Consider the following 23,529-nt stretch of genomic DNA (forward strand, 5'->3'; position numbering starts at 1 on the left):
TGAGTAATTTCCAAGTGGATAGAGATTCAATGATTGGTTTTCACTGTATTTTCTTTCCTTACATGGCAGACAGACATGTCATGGAAGCATAGTCTCTGTGCAGTTCACAACAGGCACTTAACAAGTTGGGTACCAGTCAGTTTAAAGATAAATGAGACCTCACCTTCTCACACAGTGGAATCATTTATTTTCACATAGCTCATAACAAGAATTATTTACAGCTATGGAAAGAAAAATAGTGGGGGGATAGACTTGGTGCAATTTCTGTGAAGTAATTAGACATGATACGGTTGGACATTGTTCTCTTTCAAGTGAAATGCAGCAATGCTCTGCTCTCCATAGAGTGAAATAATTTTTACACGCCTTGTCAGTCTTGCTATAGCCATGGAAAGAAATACAGTGGAGGCAGAGACATTGGCGCTATTTGTGTTATTTAGAATGTTTTTGCAGCTAACAGTTTTGACCTCTGTTCTGTTTTGACGGTCCTGGCTTCAAAAGGCCATGTCATGTATTCCAGCTAGAAGAAATGAAAAAATACCTTCTTTTCCTATGGACTTTCCCTTGCTTCACCCAAATCCTGGTTCAGAATTAGTCCAAAGAATTGCTGGTGTAAATCTGATATGCCTCATTGTCAGTAGAGGTACAATGATTAACAGCTTCAAATCTACCCTCAGAGGCCGGCAAGGTTTCATTTTTGTCCCATATGGTCTCCAGAGACCCTGCAAAGAAAGTTAATGAGACTGGAATTTGGAATTTAACATGTGAAATTTAGGGGTCATCATTTATAACATCAATCCTTAACTTCATCTTCCTTAACTTTCCTTAACTTTCTGCTTCAAGCAGTCTCAGTCAGGCAGCAAGAGTAGCCCAGAGGTTATGTTGTTCTTATCATGGGTAAAAGAGACCTTTGTGATGGATGACTACTGTGTGTGTTTATGATGCATAACATATTAGTAAATTTAATTTCACAGTTCCATTTGTCCAAAAGTTTTGTCAGGACAAGCTTAATCTAGACTATAGTTAGGTACACCTGAGCTGTGCAAATGGATGGAACAGTTGAGGTTATCCATCATCGGACCTATAATGCAATCCCAGTTATGCATACTGGAGTTGGGGCAAATCATTGCTAAGAATGGAAATGCCAGCATGGGGAAAGTGGGCCAACAAGCCTTGTGCTTCCTCTGCTCAGCTGGACCAGTGCTGATGATCACAGCTGAAACCAAATGGGTTTTTGCCTCTCATCTTATGATATCCTGTAGAGCTGTCCAGAGTTTGCTTTTCATCAAATTTATCAGGTTTGGGAGCCTGAGGTTATTCGCTCTTGGTTCCTCAACTTTAGTTACCAAAACTGGAAGACCATAGACAAGCAAGACTCCTACCATTAGCTCAGTTTGAGAACTCTGTTACCTGAGACATAAGGATTTCACCTAGCTTTGTGCAAAGCACTTAGGTCCCAATTCTACTGCTACATCTGTTACCTATCATTGTACCCTCAATCTTCTAACAAAATTGAATGCAAAAGCCAGTCCTTTGCAGAAACAGACACAAAATTAGAAAGCAGTAGTATTAGTTCAGATGGCCTCAGCTTTCTTTTCTATTTGCCACAAGTGCGCCTCATGAGCAAACCTTTCTAATGATGTACACTGTTCTTGCTCTCCTGAATAGTATATCATCCTGAGCGTATTTCTGTCAGTGTCAGTGCAGCAAAGTACTGTCCAGAAAGGAGGGCAGAATTTGCCTCTCAGCTATTAGAATTTCTAGATTTACCTCCTAACTCACCCTCTTGCTGCCATATGTTGCTGCTATTTATATTTCATGTGCAGAAATAGTAAGAATCATACTATTCTCCCATATTGGTAATCGTGTTTTCAAAAATGAATGATGTCCCCTTAAAGTCATCCTAAATTCAAATTGATTTTTAAAAAAGCCCCCTTCATTCACCAGTACCATGCTGTCTTTGACAAATTGCCTTCTCCAGATATTAGCTCTTTTGGCACCTAGATTTGCATTTTGCAAGATTTGCTTTTTAATTGGCGAATTGTTACCTCAAAGTTTCAAAGCTCTTTTATTGAGAGGCTTTTTAATAAGGAAGAACACTCTCCACTCATTTTTCTGAAAGATAGTGGTTTTGCTCCCAGAAACGTGCAGCGAAAGCTCTATGACATATTACTCCTTCACTGTTTGCATCTCTAAAAAGAGCTACATTTTTAACACTAGTCTTCCCCTGAAAAAATAGTGTTCCCTGCTCCCATACAGATCAACAGTGGTTCCATAGTTCTTTAACTGGGGGAGGATGGAAAGGTGCCCTGTATTTCAAACGAGGTTCTGTAACCTATTATATATCTAGTGCACAAGCTCTTATGGGATGGAAAAGGACTGGTCATTCCAGTTCTTCAAAAGCATTCGGAGAAGTTATAAGGTGGAGGAAGCAGAATAACCAGCTTGAAGTTCAGAAGAACAGAGATCTTATCAAGTTCTTCACTGCATTTCATAGTCATTATTTAAAGTAAGAGACATTGATCCTGTTCTTCATATATATATATGTGGCTTTCAAATAAAGGCAATAGTTGCTCTGCCTGCTGAACCACAGAAGGAACATCTCAAATGCACTCACAGTTGCCCTGCATTAACAGTGAATCAGAAAAGTTAGACACACAAAAATGGGTGTTCAGTGACAATGTCACTAGCATATAATACTAAGTACAATAGTCTTTATTTTAATTTTTTTATGTGTTTTCAGCTTTTTATAGCACGTACGTAAGGTGAGGAATTAATGTCTCACACAGGCTGAAGTCTTCTGTTAGGCAAACCACTAGATCGAGAAAGAAACTTCCCTGCATTTTTTTAACGTCAAAAAGTGCCTCAACCTGGGTCATCTGGTGGTTGCATTGCTGGGAGAAATACTTTTGTCTCCAGAACAACTCAGCCCACAACTTTTTTGTAAGCCTTGCCAGAAAAGGTTGGGAAAGGGTACGTCTGGCCAGCCTGACTTCTAACAGAGACAGCAGCCTCTTTGGGGAGCTGAGTAAACTTCTATATTCCTGTCCTGAAGTAATCTAAGTGCTGTCGTGAACTAAATCTTTGCCCATTCATTTCTTGCAGACATTGATGAGTGCTTGGTAAACAACGGTGGCTGTGACCATTTCTGTCGAAACACAGTTGGCAGCTTTGAATGCAGCTGCCAGAAAGGCTATAAACTGCTCACAGATGAGCGGACCTGCCAAGGTAAGATGTCATTTATTTTACTCTTTGTGCAATGAGGATGTTAATTTCATTGGATTATTTTAAATTGAGTCATTTATACTATAGATTTTAATCATACTGTCATAGGAAGTAAAGCTAGAAAAGGCCTACTAAATTTCCATTTTCTGGGGTTGGTTTAGAAGGTTTTTGAAAGTGTCTCATGTCGATGTTTTTAGTAGTAGGAATGTCAGTGTCCTGCTGAAGCAGAAAAATCCACGTGGTGTAGTGCAATAAGCACAGGCAAAGAGCCTTACAATCAAGTCCTCTAACTGGTATGATCTTTTGGGGACAGAGGCTTATCTCATTTATGCTGAAGTCATTTGGAGTAACCTATTGGAACCCAGGGTGTGCAACAGTTAAACTACAAGAAGAGTCTGATCTGTGAGCTCACCTTTGATAAGATCTGTTTATGCAGGGATAATGGAAGTATTTTGTGAGAATTTGCATGAAACATATTTTATGTCATCTGTTTGTGTGTGTCATGACTGGTTCTCTAATTCATATGATATACGTTCCATGACCCGATAAGTGCATAACCATTTCCAATATAAGTAGTAAGAATATGCCTTTGAAGAAATGACATTTTAAACATTTGAACTCTATAATTCTACTCTATGAAAGTCTTCTAGAAAAGGCTACAAGCATGAGCATGCATGATTAGAGAAGTGGAAGGAGGAAGTATTCCAGGAAACTTTTCTACATGAATTGCCTTTTTATTAATATATAATTATTTGCATGGGTTTTGAACATGTCAAAAATTATCTGAAGTACAGAACAGCATTACTATTTTGTAGCTTCTTTATTCATCAACAAAAAGAACCAAGGTCTAAAGCTACATAAGCCATTCAAAAGATTTTCCTTTGCATCCCATTGGTACTTCCATCATGCGAGACGCCTACTCCACCCTGACTGTGTGGTTAGACACAGAGGAGTCAATGCAAGGTTGGCTTTGTGCTGGGACAGGATGGGAAAAGCTCAGACTGGCACAGTTAGTGCCACATGACTAGGCAGATATAGCATTGTAGGATCGTGTCAGACAAGGATAAGTTGGCAGGTGTTGATATACCTGCTAAAAATAGGGACAAAATATTAAAAAGAAACATTCCTTTCACAGTGCATTTAGCGATAGTTAGGAACACTCTCTAGTTCTTGAATTTCATGTGCCTTGACATGCTCTCACCCTAGTATCATTCAGAGGTTTCACCACTGAAGTCATCTTAATTACATCAGTGAAAAACTCAGTGGGAAAGTCAAGCTCTGTGTTCTTGTTATGCAAGATCTGGTACAAAGGGCTGGGATTTATTTGTTCATTATGCAGAGATTTAGTAATAAGCTTTGAAAAGTACCTATAAATAATCAGCTATCTATTGTGATTATGGGAAACTAGAAGCAGCTCTGTTAGCATTGTTCAGCTGAGTTTTGTTTCTCCATGTGCCTGGGCTGCCAACTGAGGGTGTTACTGGTGACTACACATCGTGCAGTGAATGAAACAGTAGCTGATCTTCTTTCCCTCATGTGATCAGACAAGAACTGTTGGCTTGGAAATATATAAATGATCTGATCATCCTACTACTTCTGTTCTCAGTGAGCAAGGACACACCCTCTGTCTGCCTCTGAATGGTACTTTGACTGTTAAGTCAAGTTTAGCTTATCTGTTGCTCTAAACTATAGATTAGAGCAAGCCCAGGGGATGCCTGGGCTGACAAAATTGCTCTAGTCCCAGAAATGCTGGTTCTTCATAGTTTGAAATGGGGAGGACCAAGTTATTTCCTGTTCGAAGCCTGAGGTATTTGAGCCCTAGAGACAGATTATGGCAAATATGGTATGATGCCTGCTTTGTGGAGGGAGCTCTGTGACAATTTAGTGCCTGTTTGGTGCTCACAGTGATAAGTGGTGACTCATGTACATCAATGTATATCAATGACATCATTACGCCTGCTGGTGAAAAATGAAGGAAGGGGAATAGAGATCAAGAAACCACTGAAGTATGAATCACCTGTACTTTACTTCTTCCTCTGCAAAGAGAATATAGTCAGTGGAAGTGGTTACAGTTACTAATGTCAGGTCTGAGAGAAAAATGTGGTTTGGGGTTAGTGACTGTTCTGGAATACAGATCATCCACAGGTTTTTCTGGTAACAACCAGGCAGCACTGACCATAGAATGTTACTGAAAGATTCATGGAAATTTATTTTGGGCATATTACTTTCCAGTGAGTGAATTAGAAAAGTTTATTTTATATTTCTAAAAGATGCTGTTGTTCCTGTTACATCTGCTGTTTTGATTCATAATAGAGTTTCTGTGACTTATCATTTTGCTGTCAACATTGCCTTTCTGCTCTGATTTCCACTTTAAAAATAAAGATTTCTTTCAGGTATGTATTAATGCATTTACGAAGTACTCCTTTAGGACCTTAGAGGTGTATCTTTTGGGGGGGGTTGAGTCTTATCCAGTTCAGCTGGTCTCTCTAGAGTGTAAGGAGCTCATCTCCAAATGAGTTCATCTATCAAGTCAAGGAACAGATTCTGCTAACCTTAGGCAAAATGCCCATTGAAACAGATAGGAAGCTTGCCCTTTAAGACCTGCAGAATCCTTGGACATGTCTGAGTGTTTGTGTCTGATCCATAGGAGAGAATCAGTGAAGAACAAAACCACAGAGATACAGTTCGTGTTAGTAATATTTTTCAAATAAGTGAAAAATACAAATAAGGTGTTGCTATATAACCTTCTTCATATGATCATTAACTTCAGCACGAGGCAATAAAAAGATCCCTTCATATTCCTGAGAAAATCTGAGATTGTTGCACCTCATCTCATTTCCTTGCTGTCCTTTCATTGTAGACCTGAGAGTCAGCTTTAAGATTGCAGAGAAAATTTAGTAAAGCCTCAGACTTTGTTCTGGTTGTTGTATAGCTCCCAGTACATCATACCAAGTGCCTTACACATATGCATTCTCTGTGAAGAAGAAAGTAGTACTCTCTGTTTTACAAGCAGGAAGTGTGAAGGCCTGTATCAGTGGCTTGAATAAGGTCACACGTGAAATATGGACTGGACAGTCTGGAGAATAAACTTCCAGATCTTGTGAATCTGCCCTCTTCCTTCATCACAAGATGATTTTTTTCCTATATACACGCTTATACCATGAAACAAAAATTCATCAGTTTTCAGAAACTCTGAAGCTTGCTGATCACTTGGTCCCACTAGCTTGCCACCCTGCAGGTAGAGTGCTTGTGTAAGCAGCCCTTGCATTTGTAAAGGATATTAAAATGTTCTGCATTTGTCTGTTTTTAGCCCTGTTTGCAAAGAAAACCATTGTCAATCACAGATTATTTCTGCGAGGGAGTGGTTCTCACACTGCAGCTCCTGGTTAGACAAGAAGAATGCAGGGGGCTTCCCTTCCTTTCCCCTCCCCTGCATTCCGGCCTTTAAAAGGAAACTTATTTGTAACCCAGAAGGTGAAGAATCCACATCCCAGGGCCAGTGATATTGTGGAGTCTAATGCTGCTTTCTCAGAGTCCCTCTTTTCATGCAAACTTAAAAATAGATTTTTTTCACTTTTGATGGTGAAGTCACTGTATGACAATACCAAACCCATGTATTGTGTATTATTTTAACAGATCCTTAAGTTTACAGTATTGTAAATTCATCGGTACAGGAAGAAACCTTTGGATCTGTTTGTATAAAACCTAGCAATAGAGGCTTGAATCTCCTTTGAGCATATAGTACAAACAACAGCTATATTTATAGCAAGGAGAGGTTATATTTGTAACCTTTGTGATAATTAATAGCAGGACAACAACCCAGATTAGTTTTAGAACCACATCAGCAACAAAACAGCAAGAAAGACTGTTTAAAGCAACAATGAATCTGTATAAGTGCAGCCATAATTAGCTTAATCCTCAACCAATATGAGTTTTAAAGCTAGTTAACTTAATTGCTTATTCAGTTTCTGTTTGTTGTGCAGTGATGTTGAAAAAATTTCAACAATAAGCACTCTCTCTGCTCCACTCAAGTTCAAGCTTCATTAAGCACCCAGAAAAATGTGTGAAATGCTATCATAAATAATTTTCTCTCCCTGCTGTAGGAATTGCCTTTTGCAAGGGAAGACAAGGAAAGACAGCACGCACGTTTGTCATAACTCTCTCCAGTGGGTAATAGGGTTAAAAAAAGAACTTATATTCAGGAAAAAAGTGCTTTTAGTGGGAACATCCAGTGATCAACTTGTAATACCTTGGACTGCTAACTATACAGTCTCCCCTTCCTGCTCTTCTCCACCTCTGCCCAAAACAGAGCCAAATCCTCGTACACTATGGGGTTTCCCCTTCTGCAGGAGGCAATTCAAGGCTTCTTGCATCATTCCAGTCCTGCTTACATCCTCAAAAGTGGGCTTAGGAGGGGATTGAGGATTCCTAGATCTCTCAGAGATGATGTTCAGCCATAATGAATTCTGTCTTAATAGCCTTTTCACCAACCATTTGAATTGCTACTGTCGCTATAAAAAGGGGATGATCATCCACCAGGCAAAAGTACCTCTCTGCCATGTGGAGTATCTGCACAGGCCATCTAGGCCCTGTGCATTTTGGGGGCTTCTATAAGGCCATGCGTTCACGCCCAGTAGGTGATGACATTTTTTTGTTTGCTCTGACGTATTTCTTGTGTGACTGTTGACTAGTCTTTGTTACCTTCCTATCAGATTTTAACTGAACGTGATGACTCTCTTGTAACTAGGCACTGGAATACAGTGCCTCATAATCTGCTGTTGCTAGTACTTGTGTCTATCCAAAGGAAATTCAGTGATGCAGGTTTACACAAAAGGAAATCCAAAACAGAATTTGGCCCACTAACTTCATGATACAGTGAATTCTCCATCTAGTAATTTTCCTAGGGTGCATTTTGCTAGAAATTTGGGGGGCTTATCACTGCAAAGCTGCCAATAAAAGTCCAAATGCATCTATTCTTTTTTTTTTCTCCCCCTCATTGCAAGAGAAAGCCACTAGCCCATCTACAATTGCATTTGTGTATTTGGGGTTAGCTTTATCTCTTTTAAAACTAATCTATTACATCCCCTCCTTTTCTCTCCTCAGCTTCACTTCCAGACAAGCTTTCCTCAAAACATTGACCCTCATGGAGGGGAGCAACTGCAGGTATTAGCTAGAGCCAGGTATCCTGTGAGCAGATACTGAGGCAGTTTCCTTTCATAGCTCTGGCAGTATACTGCAATGCTGACCTGCAAAATAACTCAAACCTGGCCCAACCTTGTTTTTTTAATCTGAGGTTATCTCTGAGCAGACTTGGTAAGTGTGCCAAGTCTTGTGATAGCTTTCTGATGTGGTATAGGATACATCCCACCTCTTGCCATTTTCAACTGGTTTTTACTTTTGATCTCAAATAAGATTTGAACCCAACCTTCAGACCTTCTATGTTAACCCACTACACCACAGTCCACGCAGACCTAAAATAATACTGCTAAATGAGAGGCTGACCTTTCTTTATTGCCAAAGAGGTCTTTACTTCAGTGAATATGATGTGATTAGAATTAGCTGATGCTTTACATAGGGGGACCAATGCTTCATTGTCAATAGAAGCTTTCTTTCATTCTGGAATGAGAGAAAAAAAATAGTACCATGAACAATTCAATAAATGTCTATAATCCAAGGATGACACAGGCCTGATCTTGAAAAATTTTGCCATATTAATTGAACATCTACTCCCCTCCAGTAATGTCCATCTTTCCATTCTTTGTATAAAATATGTACTATTAGCCCTCCAAGGACAAGATTTGAATCTCCCAGCATGGTATCTCCATTTTGAAAATGGGTATGAAATACGGGATTAATCCTAAAGGGAAGGGCAGATAAAAAGTGTTTGTGGGAATTATTTTTGGCCTAAAGAAGCCCACAAAGATTAAGTACAAAGACCTCTCTATACCTTTCTGTATGGAACCATTGATGATAAGTATGGCTGTACTGAATGAGTTTAATCCCAAATAAATCAGTGCATCCATACCAGCAGAACTGAATCACCAGAGTGACCAGATTAAAAAATAAATAATAAAAAAAGGCAAAAAGGGGTTTCTCCCTGCCTTGGGTTACATGACAGTGACCTGCCACCTACATTTGATCCTGTAACCCAGCAAAGCAACTGACTGTGTCCCCTCACATAACATGCTGGAAGTCTCAGGATGAGGATACACCCCTTGCATTGATTTACACAGGACACAGCCACCCATCTCAGGTTACTTAAGTAAGTACACTGGTAGAGGTCAGGGCTGGAGCATTGTCTCTTTCTCTCACTGCATAAAAATGGAGGAGAGAGAGAATCCCATGGCCTGTGTCCCAGTTTTAAAATCCCAAGGAAACTCCTTGGGATACCAGGAGAGGAGGGGCTTTGTCATGATGTCTCAGCCAAACCAAGATATCTTTTTACTTTACTGCTACTTTGATAACTCATCTCGCTGTGAGTAATAGCTCCATGTACCGCAGCGCGGTCACAGAGGCAGTGAGCTGTGGGAAATACAAATGGGTACAGCTGCACAATGCAGTAGTAAAGAGACTGATTAAACCTTTCAGCTCTTCTGCATCAGTGCTAGAAGTAATATTTCATGTAAGTTAGTTTAAAGAACCATGGGTGAAACCCAGAGCCATCAGAGTCAATGGATTCACATTACAATTTGACCAACTTTCCAGTGAAAAAACATTGAACAGTTTTGTTGTTGTTCCATTTTTCTCTTTCCTTTTCTCACCCATTAAATAAATAAAAGGGGGAAACATTCATCAAAAGTAACATTATTTAGCCTTCTCTTTCTTTCCGGACTGGAAGTAATGGTAGAAATAACTCTGACACAGCTTCACAGCCAGGCAAGAGGGCATAAAGAGGACATCAGCACTGCTCGTTTTTTTTTGGTTTTTTTTTTCCTTAATATTTAAAATAGATTTTTACCTAAGCCCTCACAAGTCTTTCATTTAGGCTGTTACCCTGGTGGTCAGGACTGACATGTAGCTGGTAGAAAGGAGGGTTAGCAGGCCTTCAGGATTCTCCTTGTGTCCCTGCGAGGGAGGTAGCAGTGGTGATCCCAGAGAGGATTTGCGGTCTGGGATGAGGAGCCAGGATTAAAAGTGCTTAAAAGTGTACTCACTGACTTTTGCTGGAGTTCGTATGTGCATTTGCTGTAACTTTTAGGTCTTCAGCAGTCAGAGAAAATATTCAGGGCTTCGTTTTGTTCTCACTTATATCAGGAAGGAGGCTACTGAACTCAGCAGAGTTACACTGCTGTCCCACCAGGGGAATCTGCTGGTCCTTATCACATTACACTGCTTGAACAGGGTGAGTCAGTGCTGATGTGGGGGTTGATTAACAGGAGAGAGGCAATGAAGGGACTCTAGCCTTTCCCCCATCAGCACTCATTTGTGTGACACACATGAAGGAGAGTGGTTCTCCGTGATGCACTTCTACTCTCATCCACATCAGATGCCTGTATGATATAAAGTACATTCACTTGGTTTAGGCTGGTTTTCAAGCAGTCCAACTGAGTCTGGCCCACTATGTTTGCTTCTGCGCACGCTTTGTGTACAAACAACTGTGCTGGTATTCAGCTGCCAGTGTAGCTAGAGAACCAGGCAGAGTCAGTGATGCACTGGAAGAGATATTGGGGGCTGCTTGGGAAAATCATGCTGTCTCACAGCAAGAAAATGCTAGATGTTTTCCCTGTCACTGATGTTCATTCCCTATGTAGATTTTCTCTAGGGCATTGGGTGTCACTGAGTCTTACAAAAATATCTTGCTTATGACAGGCACTATATTGCTCCTAGCATCAGTTTAAAAAAAAATACTCGGCTGGGAAGCAACGTGTTACACTGTCAATAAAAGGGATATTTCTCAAACCTTTTCTGTTATACATGGTGCTTACTCTTGGTGTCAGCAAGACCGTGAATAGTGGTACAGTCTGCCTCTATGAGAAAAAAAGGGTTGCAAGATCATGCCCAGAAACAATAAATGCCCCAGGCGTAAAGTATAAACAGTGCTAGCCGGTACAAGTTTGTTTGCCAAGTGATGGTATCTGCCGTGTTGGTTGTAGCAATTATGTCTGCTGAAACATGAAAACAAACACATTCCCCTCACCTCCAGTTCTCTTCTCTGCAGCACATACAGAGTTATCGTAAATTAAAAGAGAATTTTCTTTGGTTGCCACTGCTTGGAAGGAATATTAGACCCCACAGTCTAGGCTTTAAATCAATTTCTAATGGGATGAGACCCACTGTGGGGAAGGCAGATGGGACAGATTATTCCACTTCTATTTTCCCATGAAGCTTCTGACACTGGCTACTGTTGGATGTAAGATATTAGATTAATTTGACCTCAGGTCTTTTTCAGTATGGCAGCTCTTATGTTTCTATGTTAAACTCTATAAAGTAGATCGCTATCAAATTGCTTTTTACAGCTCCGTCTGGCCCCTTCCCCTTGATAATGTGTCTGGGAAGCCAAGCAAAATGTTCCATTAGTGTTTAGAAAGAGAATTTGAGATATATTTTTCATTTGATGCTCTAGGATTTATTATGTTTATAGTGCAGAAATTATTTTACTGGACTAAAATCATATTATGTATTAATGAATCACCAGGATATGAGTCAGCCATGGAATAGTTTGAGCAGGAAGGTAGCATTCTTCCACAAACAATAATCTGTTGATAAATAGTGCTGAAAGCTGTAATTCAATAGGAATTGTTCTTAAAGAGACCCAGAGACGGACTACATGTATATATATTCTCCACTGTTGCAGTAGTGCAACTTAAGATAATGCCATGTTACAGTTCTTACTCATTTAATCACCTTGATTAATGTCAGGGATCCTTTACACTAAGTGCTATACAAGATTGCAGTGAAATGACAGCCCTATCCCAAATGATCAGAAAAGTTTCATTTTCCTGTGCTTTCACCTACCCTTCTGACCCTTTTAAAAGTACCCTGTTTTGTTTATTTTGTTCTGAATGAGGACCTGAACTGATTGAAGCAAAGGGGGTTGATTTTCTTCCCGTAGCCATGTTATGAACTGTTAGCGCTTGTGCAGGTAACTTGGTGATGAGCCCTAGTTAGGACAGGTGAGATGAAAACAAAAGTCTAGGCTCAGACACTTAAGGGGCAATCAAATGAAAGATTATTTTCTGGGGTTTTGCTGGGTGGGATATTTTCTTAAGCACGTTTACAAAGACTTTCCATTAGTGTTTTCTGAGGGACACCTGCCCTTCCCAGACTCCAGGGTTTTCTGGGCAGAGGTAGTGGCGCAGGGCAGAGCAAGCGTGAAGAGCCCGTTAGAGAGAACCTGTTCCCATGTGCCGCAGAGCAGGGTCCTGGGAGGCTGCGGCATGCTGCAAGTCACAGGCGGGCGACCAGCCTGGCAGGCTGCAGAGGCAACAGACTCTCTCTTTTCACGGACACTCTGGCCTTTCTCTTTACCTGCAGGGGAAGCATTATTTTGCTTCTCCGTCCCCATTCTCCCTCCTCCTGTCTAGATCTGATTCTCAGATTGAGTGCTTGCAAGGAAGGAGGTGACTTTTGCTAGCTCTGGATCTCAAGACAAGGTTTCTAAATACTTTTTAAACAAGCCTTTGAATCAGAGCTGGAGAACAGCAGTTCGTATGTATGTTCAGTGGTCACTGACTTCAGCAGGAGCTCAAGGTAAGCTGAGGATGTAGGACCAGATGGTCCACAGGAGGACCTGCATTTTACTAAATTCTGCATTTTAGTTTTCAGTTGAAAACTGGAACTGCATTATAGTACTTGCTCTTTCAGCACCATCAGATAACACTAGGCCAGATTTTCACCCAAATACACTTTATTCCTTCAAGAAGTCTCACTAGCAGCTACTCAAGGGTGATGGAGACAGCCTGGCAAAGAGAATGGTTTTCTCTGCTCAGAAATATGTCTAAAAAGCAAGTGTGTTGCAGGACAGAGGGAATATTCCTTGCTTGGTAAACAGAGGGTAAAGCTTTTTTTCACGTTTGTCTCATCAGGCTGTTAAGTTGCTCTTACAGAGTTGCTGTGTAAATAGTGGCTTGAGCAGAGTGGAGACTACTATACCATGTTTATGTTTGTAGGGAAACAAATAAACCTGCCTGAATTTTCTTTTAATGCACTTCCACTCTTGATATATGGCTTCTCCTACCCCAAGCACTTGAAGTAGTAGCACAGTTTATTGCTGTAACAGCAGTAGATAACTCAACTTGCCTTTGCCTTGGAAAATGATTGATTTTGGAAAAGGATACGTGTTTGTTCATAAAATCTTGGCAATGTTTTGATGAAAGTACTTTGTTTTCTTAAAAAACGTTGGGAAAGTATTGACTTTAATTGCATTTTAGATTGTCCTGGCAAAACAATGGTAAGAGGATAAACGTAATAGGAGCCAAAGCCAATTGCCTCCTACTGGGTTCCCCAGATTAATAAAGAGAGAAGCCTGAGCACAACAAAGCCCTCACGTAATGCAAGAGCCTGAGAGGGGTGGGAAAGAGCCAGGGCAGGTATGCACAGACCCAAGAGCAAGGGTAGTGTCTGGGAAGTCTGTAATCAGTCTAAGCATTGACAAAATTCCAGCCTCCAATTTTAAGGCCTTCATAACCCAGAAACTGTCTTTTTCTTCCTTGTCTCTATTTCTCTTTCTCTCTTTTACCTCGTATCCGAGCAGATCCTGCCCTCCAAGCAGCCCTCAAAGCTTAGAGGCCTCTGTGTGGCCTCTAAGTGATGGTGCCCAACTGTCACGTGTAGAAATACCCATATGAGCCAGCTGACTCAAAAGGATCTTTATTTTGGTGCCATAAATAATGTTTCAAAACATTGCGTCACTGTGTTTTGAAACACTGTGTTTCAAAAGCTTGTGTCAAAGACAATCTGTACATAATGTGTGAAGGCCATGATTCAAATAAAGGGAATGTCAGAGACGTGTTGGGGCTGGTGGGCCCCAGTATCTGCCCAGCAGAGCAATGCATTTGCTAGCACATGCATGACAATCATGTCACAGCAGAGATGTGGTTACACAGACAAGTCACTAAAGCGCACATACACGGCGCCAGGAAGAGCTGTCATCCAAGCACACCACATGCCAACGCCCACAGTGCTGCAACTTTGTTGGTACTGTTAGCGCTTCTAACAGATTAGGCTATCACACATACCACTGGCCGTAGTTGCTCTTTCATTTTCCAAGCTAAGCATTCAGAGATACAGTTTTAAGTCAGGCTCATTTATCACAGCTCTGTTGGCCTTTCTCTGATTTGCCATCACTGAAAGGTTGCAAATATATTTATACTTTCTTGCTCTGGCACACGGCCTTTCATCAAGCAAGTCTAGCACTCACTGATCCAATAGCATGTAGATTTTGTAACTTTTTGGGAAAAAAATGTGATCCAGCAAAGTGCTTAGCTCAATTTCTATTGATTTTAAAATTAATAGGTTCTAAAAATGAACAATACTGTTAAAAATACTTATGCATTGTTGATACTATTAGGTAGATTGTATTTAGAAAGTAGTTGTGCTTTACTCAAGTTCAGATCCCTATAGTGCGTTTTTAAATCTTCTAGTCCTTTTAAAAATCATTGCAACAGATTATTCACAAGAATAACAGCAGGGGGAAAAGGTAGGATGAGAGCAATTGCCATGAGCTCATGGTGAGGCAAAGTGTGAAGAGCTGGAGAGTGAAAAACTGTAATGATTTGAAATTCTCCTTTCCTAATGCTTTTTCAGAACATCTCCCTTGACTCCCTTCAGGTCTGTGATCTTGGGCTGATTTCTTAACTTTTTGCCATTGTATCTAGTTATTTGTAGTTTTTGTTTTCTGTTCCATAGAAGACCCAACAAACTTTCTCACCTGAAAAAATGACTTCTTTTTTTAAACTTTTTTATTTTAAAGTATCTCCAGAACTGTCTCAGGTGATTGGTGCATTGATTGACGGGAAACTGCCCTTGCTGAAGGCTAATCTGCCTTCCTGCCCCCTTCCCCTGTCTGAGTAGATGGGGATCCCTTGAGTTTCTCCTCTCAGAGTACCTGAGGGACTGTGTATGAGGTTGTAAAGAGAGTGTCTGTAAAGAGGCTGTAGAGAGGGTGTTGTGCAGCCAGATGTATGGGCTCCTTGGAGGGCAAGCTGCCAGGAGGTGATCCCTCCTCAGCTGCAGCACAAAGTGGTGGCCTGTCCCCAGCTCCAGGAGCTCGTACGTCCAGTGCAATTGGTCAGCAAATTGCACACCAGGTTGAATAAGTTCATCTGTCAAGTGATTTCACAAATTGGGGGAGAAGCCATGGCAGCATTGGCTCAAAGCTGATCCAAGACAGTGGGGAGCATGGAGCTAAGGAGAGTGCTGGGTGCGTTTCCTGAGGTGAGGGGAAGGGGGAAGTTTCTGCACACAGGGAACAAATGTTTCTCATCAGAGGTGAAATGCACTGCTTCCTTCCACTTGGATGACTTCACTGCCCAACATTGGTTTCCTCATTCCTCGATCTGTTAGGAGAGCTGATCAGATTCGGCACTGCTGACCAGTTCAGCTCGGCTGAGGAAATGGAGGAAGAGGAAAGGTTGGCCCTTCAGAGGCTCCTTTTCCTCCTCAGCAGTCCCATGGACAAAAGCTGCTACTGCTGTTCTTCTGCTCTCCTTGCACGTAAGGGATTTAGCATGTAGTTTTGTACTACAGTGTTTAAAATATTAGAAGAAATCATCATCTGCCAGAAAATGAATTTATCAGGTAATCCTCTACCATTATTCCTTTTTTAGTTTGCTTCTGCTTACAAAAACAAAAACAAAAACAAAAGCAAAAACAGGGGTCTTCATAATGCTGCAGGGAGAAAATGTTGAAAACCTTTTTCTTTGCCAAACAGCAGAGAAGTAATAATGCAATAATAATAATAATGATGATACATTCATTTATAGAAAATTTAAAAACCTTGGGCCAAATCCTATGAACTACACTGAAGGATATTCCAAAAGACCCCAAAGTTAGCTGCCAATTCTTGCCTGGCTGAAATTGCCAAATTCTGCAATTTCCATCCAAAACTATAAATCTTCCCAGCCCATAAGGCAAAGCTTTTGGTGATTCAAAAGCAAGCAAATAGTTCTGCGGCTGATGCATGAGGCAGAACAAAACCCTACTCACTGACTGGGAGCAGAATTGGCTCTGTAGTGCTGACAGGAAGAGGAATGTATGGTGGTCACTTCACTTGGCACATGCCTTTAGGGAAACACATAGGGAATAGATATTTACTGCATTAAGATGTCATTTTGCAGCCCTGTTTCTGACTTTGAGAAAGCCTTGAAGGAAGCTTGTGGAAAAGAGTGAGCTTGTGGACTCTGTGTGGAAGAAAATTAAATAGGAAATTTTTGAAAGAAACTGGAACGAGAAGGGAAAATTAATTTGTTGGTACGTGAGATCACGTAAAACTCCCTTGGAAGAGTTCCTAAAGAAAGGGTTGTATTTACTCTGCAGAGGGAGCAAACAGTTTAGGCCTACAACTTTATTGCCAAGTTTCAGTTTTTAACCTGCTTCACCTCCGCTTTCAAACCCCAGGGATAAGCACAGTGGTTCCGGGAAAGCCAGCTGATATCTTTTGATAAGGACTGATAGCAGAGAGAAAGAAAACGAGCTGCCATTTGCTTTTAAAGACTCTCCCAATTGTACTGTCTTGTTCTTCCCAACTGCAGTTCCCTTTGCTGCTACTTCTAGGTAAACAGTGGGAAACTGATTGCTCTGATATTAATGATGGTGATGACTTTGCTGGGTTAAGAGTTGTCCCCTCAGTGCCTAGCATCAAAGAGGGAGCTGACTACTGCAGTTCTTGTAAACACTGAAGGGGCCAGTGAGTGATTACTGTCTTCTGAACTTAACTGCTCTGGTGATATGAATTAATGGGGGCAGCCAGACAGCCCAAGGGAGCTACTTAGTTGGAATTCTGCTTTCTTGTGTTTAACCTCAGATGCAAAAAAATAATATGAAAAATATATCAGGAGGCACCTGCTGATTCCAGGAAGGATCAGGTATGCATTACACTCTTTTAAGTGAAATTATTCAGCCTTTACCAAATTTAGCAACTGAAAAGGATCACCAGGTTGAACTCTAGAAATTAAACTGAGAAGACTAAGAGTTCAGTCCAGGAAAACTCCTAAACTTTTCTTTCTGGCACAGAGATGCTTTCTAAAGTTACCAAGCGAAATACTAGAGGCTGTGTAAGGCAGGAGTTCAGGCTAAATGAGCGTAGTCATCTTGCTGGCATTAAATATATTCATTCTGTGAAAAAGTGTCCACACTTCTAGTAGTTACAAGACATCACTCAGCCTTGAGCACACAAGAGAACTGTGAGAATACACACAGAAAGGAGAAATTGGTGATGTCCAGATATTCCTTAGACCAGAAAATGAGTATTTAAAATAGTCAGACCAGAATGATAAACAACAGAGACAACTGTGGGTCACTAAACTGCCCTCACTCTTGCACCAGAGCTGTTGACTGCCTACAGTGCATTTAGTACTGTACAAAGACAGAAGAAGACATAGCCCCTATTAAGAGTGACGATCGGCAGTTTGACAGCCTCAGGAACAGAGGCCTCAGATTATTGACGTTATTAAGGGTACAGATAACCTGGAAAGAAAATCAAGACAAGTTATTTTTCAGGATCTCAAAATAGTGGATAAATATATATTGGACATAAAATGATATTGAAGCAGTGAGGCAGAACTGGGTAGATGATAATGCTAGTGATCCTCAGGGCAAGTATGGATGGAAGAGATGGGATTCCCACTCCAGGCATTGCATACCATGCTGGATTAAATTAATGGAAACTGTGGTGTAGTCACATCTTCCTGGGCATTTGGCTCTTATGCAGAACACTACCTTCTTGCTCAGCCCAGGAGAGCTGGCTGGCTTGAGGCCCATGGAGGCCCTGCTGCTGGGGCAGAAGCTGGGGCTGCTACGTTAGGCTTGCAAGAGAACAGCCACCTCTGTTTTGTCAATCCAAAGGAAATGGCTCCAATTACTGAAGTCAACATTAAGCTGCAGCCACATTGGAAAGTATTGCCCTCTGGCAGCAACTCTCTGCTGGGGGTTGCAATGCAGAAGCTAACCTGAGCCCTAATTCCCTCAGTAGGAATGGGAATGCAGCTATATCTTCATGACCCTAATGCTGCTGCGAGTCCTTACTGATTTCCATGGTTCCTGTGTGAACCTAGGCATGGACCTGCTTATAGCATTGCTGCCTAAACCTGCTGCTACAGCTCAGAGATATGTACTATTTGTTACAAGTGGAATTAAGGGTAGAATTAAGGGGACTGGGGAAACTAGGTTAGCTCTAATTTGCTATGAAGAAGGTTTGCTATGATGAAGCTATGGGCTTCTTTAAATACGTAAACAACAAAGGAAGACTAGGGAAAATGTGGGCCCACTGCTGAATGGGGTGGGGGCCCTGGTGACAAATGATACAGAAAGGACAGAGATACTGAATGCCTTCTTTATTTCAGTTTTTTACTGCTAAGACCATCCCTCAGGAACCCCAGACCCTGGAGACCAAGGATAAAGTCTGGAGAAAGGAAGACTTTCCCTTGGTCGAGGAGGATCAGGTTAGAGATCATTTAAGAAAACCTGACACCCACAAGTCCATGGGCCCTGATGGGATGCACCCATGAGTGCTGAGGGAGCTGGCGGATATCATTGCTAGGCAACTCTCAATCATCTTTGAAAGATCATGGAGATCAGGAGAGGTGCCTGTGGACTGGAAGAAAGCAAATGTCACTCCAGTCTTCAAAAAGGCCAAGAAGGAGGACCCAGGGAACTACAGGCCAGTCAGCCTCACCTCCATCCCTGGAAAGGTGATGGAACAGCTTGTTCTGGATGCCATCTCCAAGCATGTGAAGGATAAGAAGGTGATCAGGAGTAGTCAGCATGGATTCACCAAGGGGAAATGATGCTTAACCAACCTGATAGCCTTCTATGGTGGAATGACTGGCTGGGTGGATGAGGGGAGAGCAGTGGATGTTGTCTACCTTGACTTCAGCAAGGCTTTTGACACTGTCTCCCATAACATCCTCATAGGCAAGCTGAGGCAGTGTGAGCTAGATGAGTGGACAGTGAGGTGGATTGAGAACTGGCTGAATGGCAGAGCCCAGAGGGTTGTGATCAGTGGCACAAAGTCTAGTTGGAGGCCTGTAGCTAGCGGTGTCCCCCAGGGGTTGATACTGGGTCTAATCCTGTTCAACTTCTTCATCAATGACCTGGATGAAGGGACAGAGTGCACCCTCAGCAGGTTTACTGGTGATGCAGAACTGGGAGGAGTGGCTGGTACATGAGAAGGTTGTGCTGCCACTCAGAGGGACCTCAACAGGCTGGAGAGCTGGGCAGAGAGGAACCTCGTGAAGTTCAACAAAGGCAAGTGCAAGGTCCTGCACCTAAGGAGGAACAAACCCATGTACCAGTACAGGTTGGGGGTTGACCTGCTAGAAAGCAACTCTGCAGAGAAGCACCTGGGAGTCCTGTGGTCAACAAGTTGGCCATGAGTCAGCAATCACCTCAACCATTCTGTGATGAGCAAATTTTTATTCCTGAACTGAGCCAGAGCAACAGGTTTGAATAGTGCATGGTACAGTGGTCTAACCTGTATTAGAGTGGATAGAAACCAAAAAATTCTTCAGAATTTGGCACTGACTGCTACTGTGTGCCTATTTCTGAAGCTGAGTAATAGTAATTTTATGCTGTACTGCTAAATCCTTGAAATACCTCCTTTCTGGGATGCTTACATAATAAGTCACAGGTTTCTGATTATTTATTGCATCTCTCTACAGCAGAGTCTGCAGGTTTCTTCTACAGTTTATATGCATTTATTTGTTCTACTGCCACTTTGCATTCTTAGAACAAATCATCTATAATAAAAAGCACATTTCCTTGCAAGCAGAATCAATTTCCTTCAAAAGTCCTTCATTCCCTGATTAGTGTGTTACATTTGGTCTTCACTAATCACATGGTTAACTGGGAGCAATAAAATTCTTAAATAAATAAATGCTCTGGTCCAAGTCAAAGTTAGCCATAATGGACAGAGTTCCCCACTTAAACTTTTGAAACACAAGATGTGACTGTGCTACCTACGCATTTACATTCACATTAAAAGTATAGTAATTAATGCCAGAACTGTTTCTTCTGCAGATCATTAGTATGTTATTAACAATTAAGTCTCAGCAACAAGTTGAGTTGATTGCAAGTCAGTCAAGCAGTGGGAAGCCTAGATGGGTGTGGTTTTTCAATTACTTTTAAAGATTTGGGGTTATGGTGTTTGGTGGTTTTTTGTTTTGTTTTGTTTTGTTTTGTTTTTTGCTAGTCTGCTCCAGAAGCACTCAGTGGGAAAGCAATGAAATGGAAGGTTTGTATATTACTACATCTTTCTGTGCTTCATCTTCATTGGTTTTATTATTGCAGACTCTGAAATGTAAGGAGAAGTTAGGCATAAGCCATTCCTTCTGGTGGATGCTGGATGTGTGTTAGAGTTACATCCTCAGATGGAGGATGTATTTTTACTAACTGTGAACAGGCGTAAGTCACTTTGGATAAGAAAACTTGAAATATGATGGAGACTCTGTCATATAGCTGCTGTAGCAAAGTAGCTTTCCCAACACTGAATTTAAACCAGCATTTGCTGGAGAATGTTGCTTGAATCATGACTCCTTCTGGTCCAGCAACCATACAGATTAAGATATGTGGTTTCCCTAATGTCTGTCAAATATTGTTGGAAACCACTCTGGGTAGGCTGTAAGGTGAACAACGTTACATGGGTGGTATCAGTTCCCTGCAGAAATTGGAGGATGGAGTGGGGGGAACCCAGAAAATAACTTTTAGCCGCAATATATGTAAAAAAGCATTAGTGTTTATTTTAAAAACACCATACAACAGTTCTTTAGAGTTTGTATGTATGTGTGTTTAATGACTGGGAAAAGGGAAAGGCTCTCTTTCTCAGAGGAGCCGGCGACTTGGAGGCTGAGAAATGTGAACGCAACACGTTCTGACTGGCTTTGGGTTTGGTTGTGTGTGTGAGCAGTTGAGTGGGGTGCTCTGCACCGAGTCTGTGTGTGGCTCAGGCGTTAAGAATAAACCAAGGGTATGGGAGAAGTCCAAAGTAAAACCATGTTACTGTGGATGTGTGCACTGGAAAAGCCTGTCCTGCTGTGGCATGGTGTTAGGAAATAAGTCCACCACAGCGAGTGGCACTTTGCGGTGTGCGATGTGGTGGCAGCTGTGCTGGGACACCCAAGCTGTTGCTTCCCATATGGGGGTCGAACACCACCAACATGTGGATCTGAAAGCCACAGGTTCCTTGCTGTGTGCGTTCTTCGTAGCATCCTGGGCAGCTGTTATAAAATCTATCCAAACCTTTGCTACCATGACAAAGCTGTATTTAAGCTAATTGGGACAAGGATTGGGAGTGTGCGGAGCTGCGATTATTGCCTCTCAAAGTATTACTGTAATACAGTGGCCATTTTTGGCCATAGTGATCTACCAGCATTGAAGGTCTTGCAAGTCATTTCCAGAGGAAGGAATTGATAGTGAGGATGGGTATTTCCTTTTCTATTTATTTTATTTTCTATTTCTAAGGGAGAAAAAAAAGTTATTTTCTAGTTTATTTCTACTTGAAATTACTGTATTTAAATATAATGCATAGTTTTTCTCTATATGCTGCTTATCTAGAGTACACTTCATGCCTGGCCTCACTGAACACAGACAAACCAAATATGAGATGGTTTCTTTGCTCACAGTGCCCAGAACCATTCCAGTCTGCACTCTGTCCCGCATCCCCGGCTGAGCTTTTATTGATTGTCTCTGAGACCCTCCTGTCTTGTTCTCTCGTAACACAAACAGTATTATCAAATAATAATGATCTGTCCTTGCCATGTTTATTTTCAGACCCCATGAAAAATAATTCAGACAGCAAAACCAAACTCTCATTCAAGTATCACATGTGGCCTGTGTTTTGGAAGGAAACTCCCAGTTTCATAAATTAACCTTACTGTTTAATGTATGTCTTGGGCAAAAGCTGTTGTTATGACCGCTAGCCTTCAATAACCAATTTCATCACTTTAATATTAACAAATAAAATAATAGTAAGAAAGAAGAAGAGGGAAAAAATCCATATTTCTGCAGTAAATTTTTAATGTTTGATTGGGCCAACTGGGCATTAAATTGTTCAGTTCTGTAACCACCCCCCTGGCTGAACTTGGGCCAAAATCACATGTATACCTTTGTGTGAGTGAAATCTGGCAGAATGTACTTGTGCAAGAAGTTGTAGCAGTTTCTACATCAGCTTGTGGTCCTCATACCATCTCAAAAATCCAGTGTTATATATCAGCTTCACCTCTAAACTTTTGGCATTGAGCTGCTTGCTTGCAATGCTAATGCTTTTGGAAATGTCATGCATTGCATTTGAATTTTCTGATTATTGGTTGCTTTTAATTACTCTGAAAATTATTGTAGAGAGGAAAACAATAACAATGCAGAATACAGAAGACTGCATTTGAGGACTGGAAGCCAAGTACAGAAAGGAGCCTTTCACTTCAGAGCTGCTTGCAGGAATCCCATGCAGTTTCAGCCTTACCAAAAATCATCACTGTCTGAGGGCTTCTTGGTGCCCTGCACTCTACATCCACAAACGAGCAAGTGCCCACATCACCCAGACCACCAGAACAATTAGGGCTGCTGTAACTGGGAGCCTACTGGCAGCAGCGGTGGAAAGGGCAGGGACTGAATGAGCATGGCAGATGAACCGTTTTCTCCCTGCTCCCTCAGGTCAGCGTTGAGGCACGTCTGTGTGAGGAAACTTAGGAGAAATTATATCTGCGGAAACTCCCCGTTCTAGAGAAAGGCGGAAGGATTTACTTTCCAGTACTGGCAATCTGACACCTACTTACAAACATTAAATTCAAGGCAAATTTAGGTCGTTAAGGCATCATTTAATGTGTGAAAGAATAAACAAAAAAAAAACACCATAAGGGTAATTGAAAAACTAACAATAAAATCCCCAAATGCTGACTTGAAATAAGAGGAACAGAGCCAAGCAAATATTCTAAAGCATGACTGCCATTGGCAACAATTGCATTCCTCAAACACAGGAAAATCCTGCTCTTATATTAAACCATTGAACAATCTCTTGGAATCGAATCCCTTCTGGGCAAAAATAAAGGAATGCTTCCACCATCCAAATATTGTCTTTGGGGATGTGGATTGATAGACGAGATGCTGGATTTTATTCAGCCTGAGATGGTGCCATTAGGTCATGGAAACCATGACTGG

General features: G+C 41.4%; 1 protein-coding gene across 1 annotated transcript in view; it reads left to right on the forward strand.

Annotated features, from left to right (window-relative positions):
- SCUBE1 (signal peptide, CUB domain and EGF like domain containing 1) overlaps positions 1–23,529 on the forward strand; it is a 222,853-nt gene that overhangs the window by 165,844 nt on the left and 33,480 nt on the right. The window contains exon 8 of the mRNA XM_067289850.1: positions 3,103–3,225. Within this exon, the coding sequence (XP_067145951.1) occupies positions 3,103–3,225 (123 nt within the window). The remainder of the gene's footprint in view (positions 1–3,102; positions 3,226–23,529) is intronic.

Source organism: Apteryx mantelli, chromosome 1 (assembly GCF_036417845.1).
Source record: "Apteryx mantelli isolate bAptMan1 chromosome 1, bAptMan1.hap1, whole genome shotgun sequence".
NCBI lineage: Eukaryota > Metazoa > Chordata > Aves > Apterygiformes > Apterygidae > Apteryx > Apteryx mantelli.